Here is a 14,455-nt window from a genome sequence, read left to right on the forward strand (position 1 = left end):
ATAGTAACCTCTGTCAAACACGGTAGGTCATTACAAACCTGCAAATAATCCTTTCTTTACAAGAGTTAGTTACTATTAGGTGAAATTCCACTTGCAATCCATTATTTACATATACTTAAGCTAATACAAGTATTTTTAAAATGAACACTATTGTTATTGTGTAGAACTCAAAGATGCAATTGTATTTGATTTGGAGTACTGGAACAATTAAGTTTTTCTCCTGGATTATTTTGAGTATCTTGTAACATTTTAAAACATATTTTTACAACAGATGACTGGGAAGTTTAGTAAACTAGTAAGTATTTCTGTTCTGCAGACATTTCAGAGATGCAGTATTTGTTGTAGTCCGAAGCAAAAGCTAGTCATTACTCAAATCCATCAAACATCATGTTACAAGAAAGCTGAAGTTCTTGTTAAAGCAGGATTTAAATCTCATTCATAACTGTGGGAAACAATTTTAGATATTATCACCAAAATATATTACATTTTATCCATATCTCCCATAAGAAAACTCTGCATGCAAATGAGATTTGGTGTTAATTTGGTTTCACATAATCTAGGTGCTTTTCTCTATAAAACAGTAATTTTGTGACTCTTCAGAAGAGTAAAACCTGCATTTACTTGCAATTCAGATCTTTTATGTTCTATACTATTCCATTATAAGTAATACAAAATTTATAAATTTTTATTGACTAACATTTTTAGATATATTTCTTAAAAAAAACCCATTACTGAACTGAAAGCATAATTCTCGGTTTAATCTACAGATATATACTGTCTCATGTATCTGAATGCAAGATTCTTCTTAAAATAAGAGTACTTAATGTGATCTTTAACATACTGTAAAATGTGTGTAGGGGGTGTGCATCAAAAATGGCTTTTGCCTGGGTTAACTGAGTTATTTTTACTATCGAATAATGGAATTTGTAAGGACTGCCAACATCAGTTGGCATAGAAAAAACTAGTTCTGCAGTCTCCTGGCTAGGCTGGAGTACAAAGGAATCTGCTATATACAAGTCACCATGAGTATCTGTTAAGGCACCTAACTATAGTTTATAAGCAGCAATAAGTACCTTCTCGATGCACCTTCGGAGTGTGTTGATATTCCTGACCCACCAACCAATACCCATAGCTCTTAATTCGGACCACTGTGGGTCTCCCTTCTGGATAGCAGGAATCATATTAATCAACTCCTCCTCAGCCTCAGAATGAAAAGCCCATGCAAAATGGCAGGTAGATAGGCCTAAACAATAAGACGATACCATTCAGAAGATTAAGAGCTGTTAATAAGCAAATGGACTAGGGCAGAGATGCAAAGTGGGATCTCCAACCCAAGAGTTAAGTAGATCTGAGAGAGACTGTTTCCCTCAACAGAAAGCAGAGCTGCTAAAGAAACAACTGAAATATCTGTTTGCTCACTAGGGATGTCCTCTCCTCACTTACGTAATTTTTCAGTGCCCCATTCATATATGTAGTAGAGCTAATGGAGAAAGACCAGAGGGAGATACTCTGTTCTTGCAGAGGCAGACCCATTTTGGGCCCAAAGCCTTTTTGATTTCCTCTTTACATGGTAACTCCTTTTCTTTCTTGTATTTCACAAAAAACTTACTTGAATTGACCATGGGAAAAAACCTGCTGTGATGAAAATAATAAAATAATCTCTATGGCAAGATAAAGCCATGCTCATATAAAGCAGTAGAAACAATGCAAGATATGTATAAACTGTGTTATCTGGCTGGGGAACTTACTTATGGCTCAATTTGAATGGGGCAGAATCTTTGTTGTAGAGCTATACATTTTTGCTGTTCACTGTGCGTGCAGGGAAGCCCATATGAAGCTTTTGCAAGGTGAGTGGAATAGCTATAATCTAAAATGAATATGTGGGTAATAGAAATCTCATTTTAAATCAAAATCAGGTCAGGTGGATCAAATGAAATGAAGACTTCGCTCTAAGAATTACCTTGGTGAAGCAGCTGCACACGATACAGAGGTGGGAGTGATGTCAGAAGGCAGGTGTGCAAGCGCATAGCCAACAAATACCGTAAGCCACATTCATCTAAGGTATCTCTTCCTGTGAAATATAAAATATTGACTTTTGAATGTACAAGTTTTTTACTATGTATGAAATATAAGTGAGTTATATTTAAGGGTTTTTCTTTCTTACTGTATCCAACCTGAATAACTGATGCTAGTTTTCAGCTTCGCTATCTCAAAATACCCAAGGACTAAGTTTACCTTTGCTAAGAAAAACAGGGATGTTAATTCAATAACATGTTGGTTACTAACCTGAGTAATTCTTATCTCTGTTCTCATCTAGTTCAGTGCTCGTCGTGGCCACAGTGTCTGCCAAAGCTACAAGGAACATCTGTTCCAGCCGCGTGAGGCCTGGCAAACTTGAGTGCATCAGGTGGCTTGACAGGACACTAGCATGTTCTCGGCCAAAGTAAGTTGGGCCATACTGTGACAGATTAATAACTTTGGATTTGGTCTCCCTCTTTTCAGGCTCGAAATCAATAAAGTCTTCAGTCGTAACAGGCTGAATCTGGAATAGATCTGAGTACTGATCCTCTGTTTTTCTTGTAGCATGATCTTCAGAGCCCTGAGGTATTTTAGATGTTTCTTCAGAAACATAAGTGGCATCTTGATCTGCAGCAAGCAGTGCATACAGTGGCAGCGGTGGGATTGAGTCTATCTCTGTGTAGTCTCGAGTACCATCTTTTCCAGCTGTGATGGTATCCTTTGCAGTACTACCACTGACACTAATGGTGCGAGAAAGGTGGCGTTTAGGACCAGTTCCTTCTCCAGCTTCTGTGTCTTTAACTATTGCAACTTCCCCGGCAATACATTTAACTAAATGCGATAGAATGGCTTTGGCTCGGCGAACTTTACCCAAATCCATAAGTTCTAGTAACTGGGTTGGGTGATACTGGGGTAGAGTAGGTGAAAGAACGTGAGCAGCCTCAAAAAGGCCACCATCCTGAATTACAGTTGGAGTGCCAAAAACATCATCCACAATGCCTGCCCCATCAATTACACTGGTCTTCTTTGCTATCAGGCTTGTTTTGAGTGCATCTTGTGTTGCTGAGTCTTCAGTAGTAAAAACATCACTTTCTCCATCACCAAACTTGACAGTGTGTTTCCATTGGGCATAAACGTGCATTTCACAGTCCATTCCCACTACCAGTATACCATCTCTCACCCAGGACAGAGAAACAGGCAGTGAAGGAGTGCCATCTACAGACGATACCAAATCAATTGATCTAAGCAACACCCACTTTGACTTTATACCTTGTTTTATGCTACCACCTAGTGGTAAAGTAATGACAGCTACTCCCTCTTTGCTGCTAGTCTGATCTGTGACAATTCCCGAAAGTCTTCCATACATGAAGATGTTGGCACCAACACCAACTGTTAATATATGTGAGCCATCTTCTTTTGATACCCAGTCCAAATGCACCAAGTGCTTGATACTGGGCACCAGGTATTTTTCTTTATTCAAAAAGGCATCTGATTTACTGTAAACAAATAAATTACTATCTACACTGATCCTTGAATCAAGTACACTTCCAACCTTAACTAAATCATCCAGGTGAATTGTCTGTTCCAAAACCCATTCTGATCCTCCAGTTGACTCACATTCAAGTATACAAACATGCATGGAAAATTCTTTGGAAACAAACCCATTATGCTGTATGGGCTGTTTGTATGCTACTGCAAGACGTCCTGTGTAAGAACAACTAACAGCAACTGGCCTTCCTACTATGCTCACTGTACTGCTGTTGTCTTCTCCTTCATCGTTCATTAAAGGCCATTTTCTCCATTGATACGTTTCCCTTTCTTCATTTCTGCTGTTCAGGTCTGTCTCTACAGTACATCTCCAGAACCGCACTCTGTTGTCTGAACATGATGTTACTATCAAGTAAGGCGCAAGGCAGACTGGGTATATTGATGAAGAACTCAGGTGACCTGAAGTTAGAACAGAGATTTCCTTTTAGTGGAATAAAGTAGAATGCCTGTATGAGTAATGAAGAAATACCACTGTTTAGCTACTGATAGAGAACATTGCAACCTGGTATTATTTTTCTAATTTGGAGTTGGGTTAAGGACAAATCTGTTACGACTTACAGCTCGAACATCATCAATCATCTGCATTTCTGGTCACAATTCAGAGAAGATAAGCTGGAACAGAACTAATTCAGAAGAGACTTTTTAGAATAATGAGAGGAATATAAAGTCTTAGCCAGATGAGAAAAGGGAGTTAAGATTGGGTTCATACAGCCTATAAAAATGAAACCTAAGGGGAGGAAAAAAAGACAGGAGACACAAAGACAGACAAACAGAAGATGGTGCAACTGCATAAGGTAAAAAAAATACTATATACCCACCACATTAATGCTGGCAAAATAACAAGGGGGTATAAATTGTTCATTAATGAATTAAAACTAGAACTAAAACTATTAGAGCAGTAAGTTTCAGGAACAGCTTTTCTGTGGGGACTTGATACATTTATGAATGAGTAACATGACATGGACACAATGACTTGAGAGAACCTTTTTAGACCCCTGTTCCCTGTATCAATAAATTGGAAGACGATGGGCTGAGGAGATAGAACCGTATAAGCTAGGAGATAAATTAGTGGACCAACTGAATAGGAAAAAAGCCTGTTAAGTTTACCTGCTGAAGGAGTTGCTCTTATTACTTCTACACCAATAGGGAGATCCAGAGGTTGGCTATACACAAGCCTGGAGCTCAGAATGAGTTTGCTAGCAGTCTGAAGATTAGCAATTGATGAAGATCGTGGAATGGGACTTATGCCAGGTGATACATCTGGAGAAGAATCCACAGTCCTTTGCTCAGGTACACTAAGCTTATTCTCTGATGAAGTAGCTTCAGTTGGTTTTGCTACATATAAAAAAATGCCAGCAGTGTTAAAACCATTGTTTATAAGGGAGAACAAGGCATGAATAGCCTATAATCAGATTTAATTTTTTAGCACTGCTTAAGTTACACAGAAAATATTTTATAAAATGTGCGGGCTCTGTTAAATTTTATTGCATGCCGTAATCATTCATTTGAAGATCGTCATTCTGAAATACTGATCATTTAAAATAAAGATTCTGGTGCTTAAGTACACTACCCTATCAACATTTTTTTATATTGCTATTCCTATAGAACGTAACTAGCATTTGTGAGGAATCTTGCTGATTCTATTGCATTGATTAAATTATTCTGAAGATTCCTGACTCTGCTTGAAAAATGACAATTTGTTTTAAATTAACAACGAAGCTTTAAGTTTTATTTTAAATAATAACATCTGTCTCAAAAAAATTGCAGTCACTTGCTCACCTAAACAAGCTTGCACAGATTTGAGATGAAGATGCCACATCTGAAGAACAGAGTAGCCATTACTATCTTTTTCAATTACTACTAGGTAGAACTTTTCTGAGAAAGGTGGTGAACGATAACCTGCAAATGAAACATATCATCACTATTATGAATTTACATTCAGCATGAATAACTTTCAGTAACAGAAAAATCCATTTTACTCTTTGAAAGAACCAAATATTCAAACAATATCATTAATAACCTTTTTGAATCGACATTTTGTTTGCTTATGGTTACAGAAAAATTAAAGACATAGATAGACCGACAACCTGACTATTAGAAGGAAATCTAATTTATTAGATATATTTGCCTTCACAGTCAGTTGGTACTGTTTTGCTAGGTTGTAAAGACTTTCTTCCACCTTCCTGCTTCCTTCCTTTTTATTTTAAAGCTTTAGGTCTACTACCCAATTTCCCAGTTACTTTCCACTGTATTAACTTGAAAGCCACATGTATTCACCTTATCACCTGGAACTGGTGCAGAAAACACGCTTCTGTTCTATTTGTACACATTTTTATATACAACATGCAGCATTTTGAAAAATGTTTTTGTCAAATAAGTTAAAGTGTTTCATTCTAAGCAAATTAGCATGTCTTTGTTTAGTACTGTTACCATGTAAGCAACAATTCATATGAGCAACATGAAGCAGCCATTTTACTGAGTTGTACAGATTCTCCTTAAAAGGGAATATGCTGACTAGATTTCCGTACACTTTAAGAACATTTTTGTTACTTATTTCATTCATATTAATTATTTTAATGCTATACCTTGTGATGGCTGGAAAAAAATCTCAGTTTCTTTCCCTTCCACATCTTCCTTATGTGGTTTGTATCCCAAAATGAAGTCTTCTTGAAAGACATGAAGCAATTGTGTGTTTGAGCCACACTGAAAGATTAAGCAATAGTTACTCTTCCAGGAAAGGATAGCAACATTTGATACTAATGCAATTAATTCTTTTGTGCCATCTAGCTACTGATGAGGATCACTTTCTTTTATAATGGCACAAATTATTTTAATGCATCAGAAAATCTTTTCTCACATGTTGAGAGCAACATATTGTAGAACCTGTTGGTCATATATTCAAATAATTTCACTGAGATCACCATGACAGACAAATTCTGTCAGAACAGTTTTGTTGCAGTTATTGACAGATGAATTAGTATCTCACTGGGTTTTATTTCTTTAGCTGTTGAAATGACAGTGGCAAAACCTCTTTTTAGACTTTTATTCCCTCTTCAGTGGGAAGACATGTCTGCAGTGAATTGCTTGGGAAATGTATAAAAAGGAAATGAATTGTGTATTTTCCTTCTCTCAGATATCTCAACAGCTTTCCTTCCTCACTGCAAGAGATTTCTTTGAAGTACTTCCACCTCTTTATGAATGAGGCTGCTGGCAGTGAAATCCTTTCCTGGGGGCAAAGGGTAAGCATGTGTCCCAAAAAGAGTGATGGCAAAATTTTCATGTTGCAAAACACCCTTTTTTCACCCAAAGAAACATGGAAAGAGTATTGCCTGTACTCAGCTATAAAAATTCTACAGAAGTTTTTTGTAAATCTGATCCTAAAATTAAAGATCTGATGTGATTAATACTTAAGACATTGAAATTTATTGAAATTATATGTGTCAAAACCATCAAGATGTTTGTTTAAGAAATGGTAAACACATACTGTTTTCATAGGCTGCTTTTCTAACAGAAAACAGCACTAGAACATGCATGATCAAAATAACTATAAGAACAAGATGTAATCTCCTAATTCTTTGAATTGTATAGCTGTATTAGTTAACAAAAAATCATCTTACAAACAAATTTTTTGACAGACAAAAAAACCTGAAGTCATGCACGGCTATGAGTCCTAAATTTTTGATTAGTTAGGTCTAGTTTTTAGGTTTGGTGTTTTTTTGTCTGGGTTGGGGGATTGTGATTTTTTTTTTTTCCTCTATGAATCACAAGTTTGCAAACCAGTCTTTAGTTAAGTTTTGTTTTCATCAAGATTTGTGCTTAGAAAATGTTGTTACACTAAGCTAAAAGAAAATTGTCTACAATGTTTGAAGTATCCCATCATTCACAAAGTTTCAGGGCAGTCATTATCACCATAGAGAAATGTCATCTCCTTTACCTCTTTCCAATAGATTAGGTTAATTAACAATTAAAGATATTTACGCGATACCCTTAAAGAGTTAACCGTTTATTTACTTTGTTGGTTATCACGTCAAGTTCGATAATGCATCCTGGCCGAGCAGTAGATTGTTGGCTCACAATGTTAAACACTTCCCCAATAAGTTTCTGAAACAGAGCAAAATGGTGAGAAGAGTTAGTACATTTTTCCTTTGGACAGAAGGAAATTGCAATCATTTACAATAAACTGATGCTTTAATTTTCCCTTTTGGCATAAACCATAACAAACTTCCTGTTGTATTTTGGCACTGAATTTTACCAAGACGTTTGCCTTGTTGAAAGTCTGCAGCTATTCTTGGGGATAGCACACCCATTTTTATTGAAACTAAATGCTGTTTATTTAAAGATTTACCTTTTCATAACGTAGCTTAGTATCTGTACTATGAGAAACTCAAATATCTGTTTCACTTTTGTTTAAAGCCTCAGCTTTTGACATAACATCCAAAAATAAAATCAGTACAGCTAATATATAAACTTAAGGGCTCTATTGATTTTTTTGCTGGAAAGTTTGCAGTCATTGCTCCTAGAACGGATTCTTCAGACTAATCTGAACACTAACAGGCTCTATCCTGCAAGATATCTTATAAAATAACAGAAGAATGGAAAGAAAGGAAAGATGTGCTTCTGTATGCACTAACAGTGCAAGCTTAGGCTACACTTCTTAAAGTCACAGGAAAAAAATGCTTATTACAGAAAAAATAGGCACTAATATTACCCTTAGCAATAACCTACTGATTTCCTCTTATCCTGACAACTCTGCCCCTCTTCATAGACTGCAGATGTAATTTAAGTGGATATCTAAATCTTGCTCTTCTGTCTTCACCTTGCCATTTATTCTTGATTCCCCTCTTTTGTGAGAAGACAAAGAAAGAAAACCTATTTTTAATTCTTCCAGTGGCTACAGGTTGGGCTACAGGTTGGGGAAATCTATCATGGTACTCTGTTTTGCTTTCAGTAGTAACAGTTGTGTTTCTGTCTGCTGACATTTACAGACAGCTGCAAAACATAATTTTACAAGGTATAATGCATAAGATCCTATACAGGTATATGGCAAAAGATTACACAGAACTAAGTGAAGACAAGCCACTGGAAGGGAAAAAAATTACTTTATTTTTATTTTAATACTTTCAAACCATTGCTACATAAAACTTACAGATGATTCAGGGTCAGATAATTCATCTAGAAGTTTTCGTGCATCTACAACAGCTTGATAGAGTCTCAGGTTTTTGCCATCAGAAGCAACAAAGCAAGCGCTAGCAGAGTTGCAGTATGTACCTAATAGAAAACAAGTCCATGGTTTAAGAAAAAATAGGAGTCAAATGGCATAAGGCATGATGCCATTACAAACCACTTCTATCTGCTGATGTTTCTAGCATAGTTTTTATAAAGTAAATAAAACAAACATACATGTGCAATAAAACAGTATTATTTGAACTTCAATATAACTCCTTTTCTGCTCATTTATATAACTGAAACGCCTCATAAAAGTTGAATAATCTAAGCAGAATTATACTCACCAAGGCAATAGCTGGGAATAAGTGTTGGAAGCCAGGCTACGTTAGAGAAAGCGGAGGTATGAAGAGAGTTAATTCGAGCCAATTCGGATACTCCTCCAGTGTATGACAAAGGTCCTATAGGGTCCACTCGCCACAGAATCAGCTCACTATAGATTGCGTTTGGGTCGTGGAATGTACGAGTTGCTGCATTTTTCAGCTGCTGCCTAGAAGAACCTTTCACATGTTTAATTGGATCTGTTATCCTGTTTATCCTGTCAGAGTCCCAGGAACTGTCCGATTCCGGAGTTAATAGAGCATTGTGGTGGGAAGACGTTAGCAGCAATGGTAACACAGAATGGCAAGCCAGATCATTGAGATGAAAACGGTGACCGCAGTACCTGAATTTGTGTGATACAGTTAGCACAGTAGTGAAAGCTGACTTGTCAGCAAAAGTAACTGCCCACTGATTGAGAGAGCCATCTATATGTTTGGAAATCATCATTACTATGGGAGAAATCATATTGACATTTGCACTGTCCTGGGCAAAGCTTAGTCCTTTATCTGCTAGAGTTGTATCTGGAAAATCCATTGTCTTCTGATGTACAGTATTACTGTCTTTTACAAAGACAGGGCAAGCATACATCATAATATTTTTGCTAAGGGAACTAGCATCTCCTGATGGAAATGCAACAGGAATCCTAGAAGAAAATGAAACCTTAAAAAAAAAGAAAAAAGAAATTAGAATAAAGCAATACAGCTTCAGTCTGAATAAGTGTTAGCTATTTCACAGGTCATACTTAAACTCATACTGATGTTCAGATTTAAAATAAAGGACACAGTGATTGTTGATTAAGATCACAATTTCAAATATACAATACCTGAACTTGTCGAAAGATGCCTGGAGTGTATTCATCTAAATATTTCACATGCCACACCAAAAAGGTACCATCAATAGGATGGATAGTAAAAAGCATATCTGGATTTCTGTTCCATTCAGTTAGGAGCAACTCAATTTTCCGATCTAACAAAACTGTTGGAAGAGGCATGTGTGGGCCTGCTAGTAGAGAAGTTTTGGGGCTTCCCTCTCTTTCTCCATCATCATGTTCTGAAGAGCCTGTACCAGTCCCTGTCTCTGATTCTCTATCTATAGACAAGTCTGCAACAGAAAAGAAATATGCCATTTATGCATTGCAAAGATTTCCCTATCAGTTTCTACTCCAAACACTGCAGTATTTAACCTGCTAATAGTACTATCTCATAAGAACATTCATACACATTGAGGGTGGAAACATCTTTGCTCTGTTGGTACAAAAAGACGAGGCTCTAGCCTTTGACTATTGCTTCTAACTATGCTATACAAATAACAATAAATATAACTGTAGAAATCTAGACACTTGGAGTAATGCTCTGCCTAGGATTATTCTGGCCAGCTACATAAGCTTCACATTTTTCTGTGGTTGCAGGTTCCACACTAAATGTGTTGGGATTTTTTTATTTAGAAGGTAATCATGAAATATATGGTATGTAATCATAGATGAAGCATAGAATTATTACTCACTTTACTGCATTGATAAGCTAGATTTGAAGAACCTAAGCATTAGAAATGACACAATGTATCATCAGTTTACTGTCCCTAACTGGTCTCTGTACATGGATTTTTATTTTTACACATTCTTACTGTGACCCTCCCACAGCAATGTAAAAGTATTTCTGGTAGGATATGTTTTCCATCATTGATTGAAACAGTGCAGTTGCATTAAAAGGGGAGTCATGTCCAACCCTTCTTAGAGCTTGCCGTAAATTGGTATGTCATTACTGACAATCAGATTGTAAGGTAAATAGAGCACAGGTTTTAGTCATAATTTCATAGCTCAGTTGAACATATCCAAAATGGAAATGAAAGAGAAAATGTACCTTTCATTTTCACGGTTTGTATCGCTATTGTGTTCATACAGAATAATTATTGAATTTTTCACGCATACAATTACAGCAGTCAAAATTTCATCTGTAAGTGTCTATTTATTTTAGATCAGTTCTAAAATGTTAGCACTTACAATTCCTGTGCTAAATAATTGCAGTAATTATTGCATTAACGTGCTTCAAAGTAATTATTGTGCTATGTATCTCAATATTACTAACCGTGATCTAATTTCATATGTAAACCTCTCTCTTTTTCTTCCATCTCTTCTTCATCTTCGACCTCAACATCAAAATCCTGTTCTACTTGTTGTTCAGAAATTTTTCTTAGATGCTGCATAAATACTTCAATAGAGGATGTAAAATGAAATTCTTTATTATTCAACCAGTGAACAACGAAGCCTCCGTTTCCTTCATCTATATTAAAAGCTGTTCCAGCCAAGACTGATGGAATATCTGTGGACATTTTTAAAGAAATAGAAAAGCTATATATTAAACTGCTATACACACACACACACTCATTTCTTAAGTCATTTAACTTATTTTAGGTAGAGCACAACTTGTGCCTGTAAGATGCAGATCACGTTTCTTGATACAATTGTAATGAAAAAAATAAAGATTTTAACATCAATAGATTTACATGAGAATTAATTCTTATGTGAATGGTAAATGATAGTCAACAGTTCTAATTGCTCATTTTATTTCATATGTTGCAGTGCTGTCATTTTATGTACAGTAAGGCACATGACTGCTCTTTAATCTTTTCCTTGTTTAAAATATTCTACATTATTCTGTAAAAAGCAGCTGGTTTCCTGCCAAAAAATCTGTTATGGCTTTTTTTCATTCACTATACATTCTGTAGAATGCAAATACCATTGCCTCTCGAAATTCAGCAATCAAATGCCAAGCAGACTTGAAATTTTGAATTCTTTTGCTTTATGATGTGCAAAAATTAATTTAATTTGCTTTCAAAAGTGCTGAAGGTATTTAGAATTAAATTCAGCCTCATTTGTCTTAAAAAATTCTATGCCAAGTACAGACTTGTGACACAACAGCCTTCCTACAACCATCAAGTCCAACCATACCATACTAAACCATATCTCTAAGTACCTCATCTACTCATGTTTTAAATGCATCCAGGCATGGTGACTCCACCATCATCCTGGGCAGCCTGTTCCACATCCTGAAAACACTTTCAGTGAAGAATATATTAGAATGTATTAATACAGTTTATCAAATGGTTGTATTTCACCTGTATTAGGGTTGATGCTTGCTGCTATATGGAAGTGACCAAGTGCATTTGCGTGATGTGAAATGTGACGCTGAACTTCATGAGTACCCTGCTGATCTGGCAATGCATCAGTGTGGGTAACAAGAACTGAAGATCTCCTTTGTCCTTTCCTCATATTTTTCAAATGGTGAATTGTCTGGCATAGTTATAAAAAAATAAATTAAGAAATACTTAAAAACTGTAAGGTAAAAAAATCACACATATAAAGCTTAAACCTTTTAAAATTCCTTCTACCTGAGAAGTAATTTTAAATAGATTTCAACAGAGATAAGTAGTGCTTATGTACATCCCTTCTGGCCAAAGGCAAAGCTCTTCTAACAGTCTTCAATAACAGTGCAACAATACACACCATGTTGTGTAATGTTCATAAACAACAGTACAACAATCTTAAAGCAATATAATTGTATAATGAATTAGTTCCACTAAAAATTGGTGAGCATATGGAGAGCACAACTGATTCAACAGCCCAAAGCATGCTTGGCTCCAATCTCCCTATTGGTGATAGTGATATCTAAGAAGTAAAAATTTTGATTGTAATAGCCTACAACTGAGTGGTGGGGTGGTTGGGGTGGGTTTGGGTTGTTTTCTTGGTTTTATTTTGATAAGTTTTCTCTTGCTGTAAACTTAATAGACTTGATATGATTGCCGCTGAAATTTAAAGCCCCATAATACCACCTTTTAGAAATGTGATTATCAAATTTGGTATCTAAAAATTAAAAGGATATTTACTGTTTCCATTGTTTTTATAATTACAGACTTTCAGACCCAATCAGAATTAAACCATCACTTATTATCCCGTATTAAACATTGTCTTCTCATCGCTATTAGTTAGCTACAGAAAAGTAGATTGAGTTTTAAGAACATGGAGCTTGGTTGCAGAGTTGCAGTCTCTGATGTCTTCAGTGTTCATTAGTAGACTTCAAAAACCGATATGAAATAATTCAGACTATTCTGTTATGCTTGTAAGAACACATTCTTAGAGTTTTACATCCTTTAAATATTTACGTTTTTAAAATCTGGAAATAAAAGTATTGACAGAAACGTATTTCCTTGTACCTCTAGTGCATGCTGTATTTTGTCCTCCTGCTTTCCAGATTGAGAGATGGTGCTGCTAATGCTGGAAGTGCTAGTTTCACAGATCTGCTCACCAAGAAGGGTATCTTCTGGTAACAACGTCTCTGCCCACAGCCGACAGATGCCATCAAGGCATGATGTGAGTAACACATTACAGACCAAACCCCTAATGACAGATGTATCAAGGTTACTTGTCATTAAATTAGCTATATGGACACAGCAGAAATTAGGGGATTACACAAGTATTTAGCAATTACTGTTTCATTTGAATTTTTGCCTCTCTCTAAGGATTTTATATCAGTAGTGACTTTCGGCATGCTGATGCACCCCTAGATCATTGGAAAAGTGCATGTGAACATGGAACGGTGATTATTCGATAACTGCAACAGTTTTTCAGAAAACTGCAGTTATGAAACTGCCTAAACTTGCTATATGAAGAATGCATACATTTTACTAAATAATGAAAAAATAAATAGAACAGCTAATTAAACACCAGTATATACAAAAAAGCAGAGAAAATACATTACTGAATGCTAAATAGTTTAAACAAATATTTTAGCCCCAATGCCATAGCACCATTTGGTGAAGACAAAGCTTTACATCCGTGCTTCCTGCCCTAATTTGAGAAGGCACTAAAGTTTAGACCATTTTTTAAAATAAATCTCACCATGACAATCACTAATTTACTAGATAACAGAGAAATTTACACAAAGATGTTAATAGATTTTATTTCTTGAAGATATAAGCAGAGAAATCTAATCAAGTTCCTGACAGCCAAACTTTAAAATAGAGTTAAAAAAATACTTGGTCAAAGTCTTGCTTGTTCTTTTTTAAGAAAAGAAAACTTTCAAACCTGGGCATGTACTTGCTAATGTTACGCCATGAAAATCCTGTCACTGCTCGAGGATGCGCCAAATAAACAAATGAGAAGTTGACAACCCCTGGGCACTTTTTCTTTTCTTCATTCTCTTGAGGCAGAAGAGAAGACTTCCAACCAGTCATAGGATACCAAACCTTTAAGAGGCAGTCATCCTATATAAAGCAACAAAAATCCATTGGTTTAGCTAGCTATAATTAAGCGTGTCACAAAAAGAAAATCTCAAATTATAAGGAAACT

The 14,455-nt window shown here is 35.9% G+C and overlaps 1 protein-coding gene across 1 annotated transcript in view; it reads right to left on the bottom strand.

Moving 5' to 3' along the window:
• Window positions 1–14,455, bottom strand: part of DMXL2 (Dmx like 2) — a gene marked incomplete at both ends in the record, with an annotated part of 48,981 nt that overhangs the window by 20,967 nt on the left and 13,559 nt on the right. Inside the window, 14 exon segments of the mRNA XM_084268346.1 lie at window positions 1,074–1,243; window positions 1,961–2,066; window positions 2,285–3,966; window positions 4,675–4,902; window positions 5,347–5,466; window positions 6,153–6,270; window positions 7,579–7,668; window positions 8,714–8,835; window positions 9,078–9,771; window positions 9,935–10,212; window positions 11,196–11,429; window positions 12,226–12,400; window positions 13,321–13,504; window positions 14,192–14,370. Coding sequence (XP_084124472.1) covers window positions 1,074–1,243; window positions 1,961–2,066; window positions 2,285–3,966; window positions 4,675–4,902; window positions 5,347–5,466; window positions 6,153–6,270; window positions 7,579–7,668; window positions 8,714–8,835; window positions 9,078–9,771; window positions 9,935–10,212; window positions 11,196–11,429; window positions 12,226–12,400; window positions 13,321–13,504; window positions 14,192–14,370 — 4,380 coding nt within the window.

This window comes from Gallinula chloropus, assembly GCF_964237585.1.
Source record: "Gallinula chloropus genome assembly, chromosome: 9".
Classification (NCBI taxonomy): Eukaryota; Metazoa; Chordata; class Aves; order Gruiformes; family Rallidae; genus Gallinula; species Gallinula chloropus.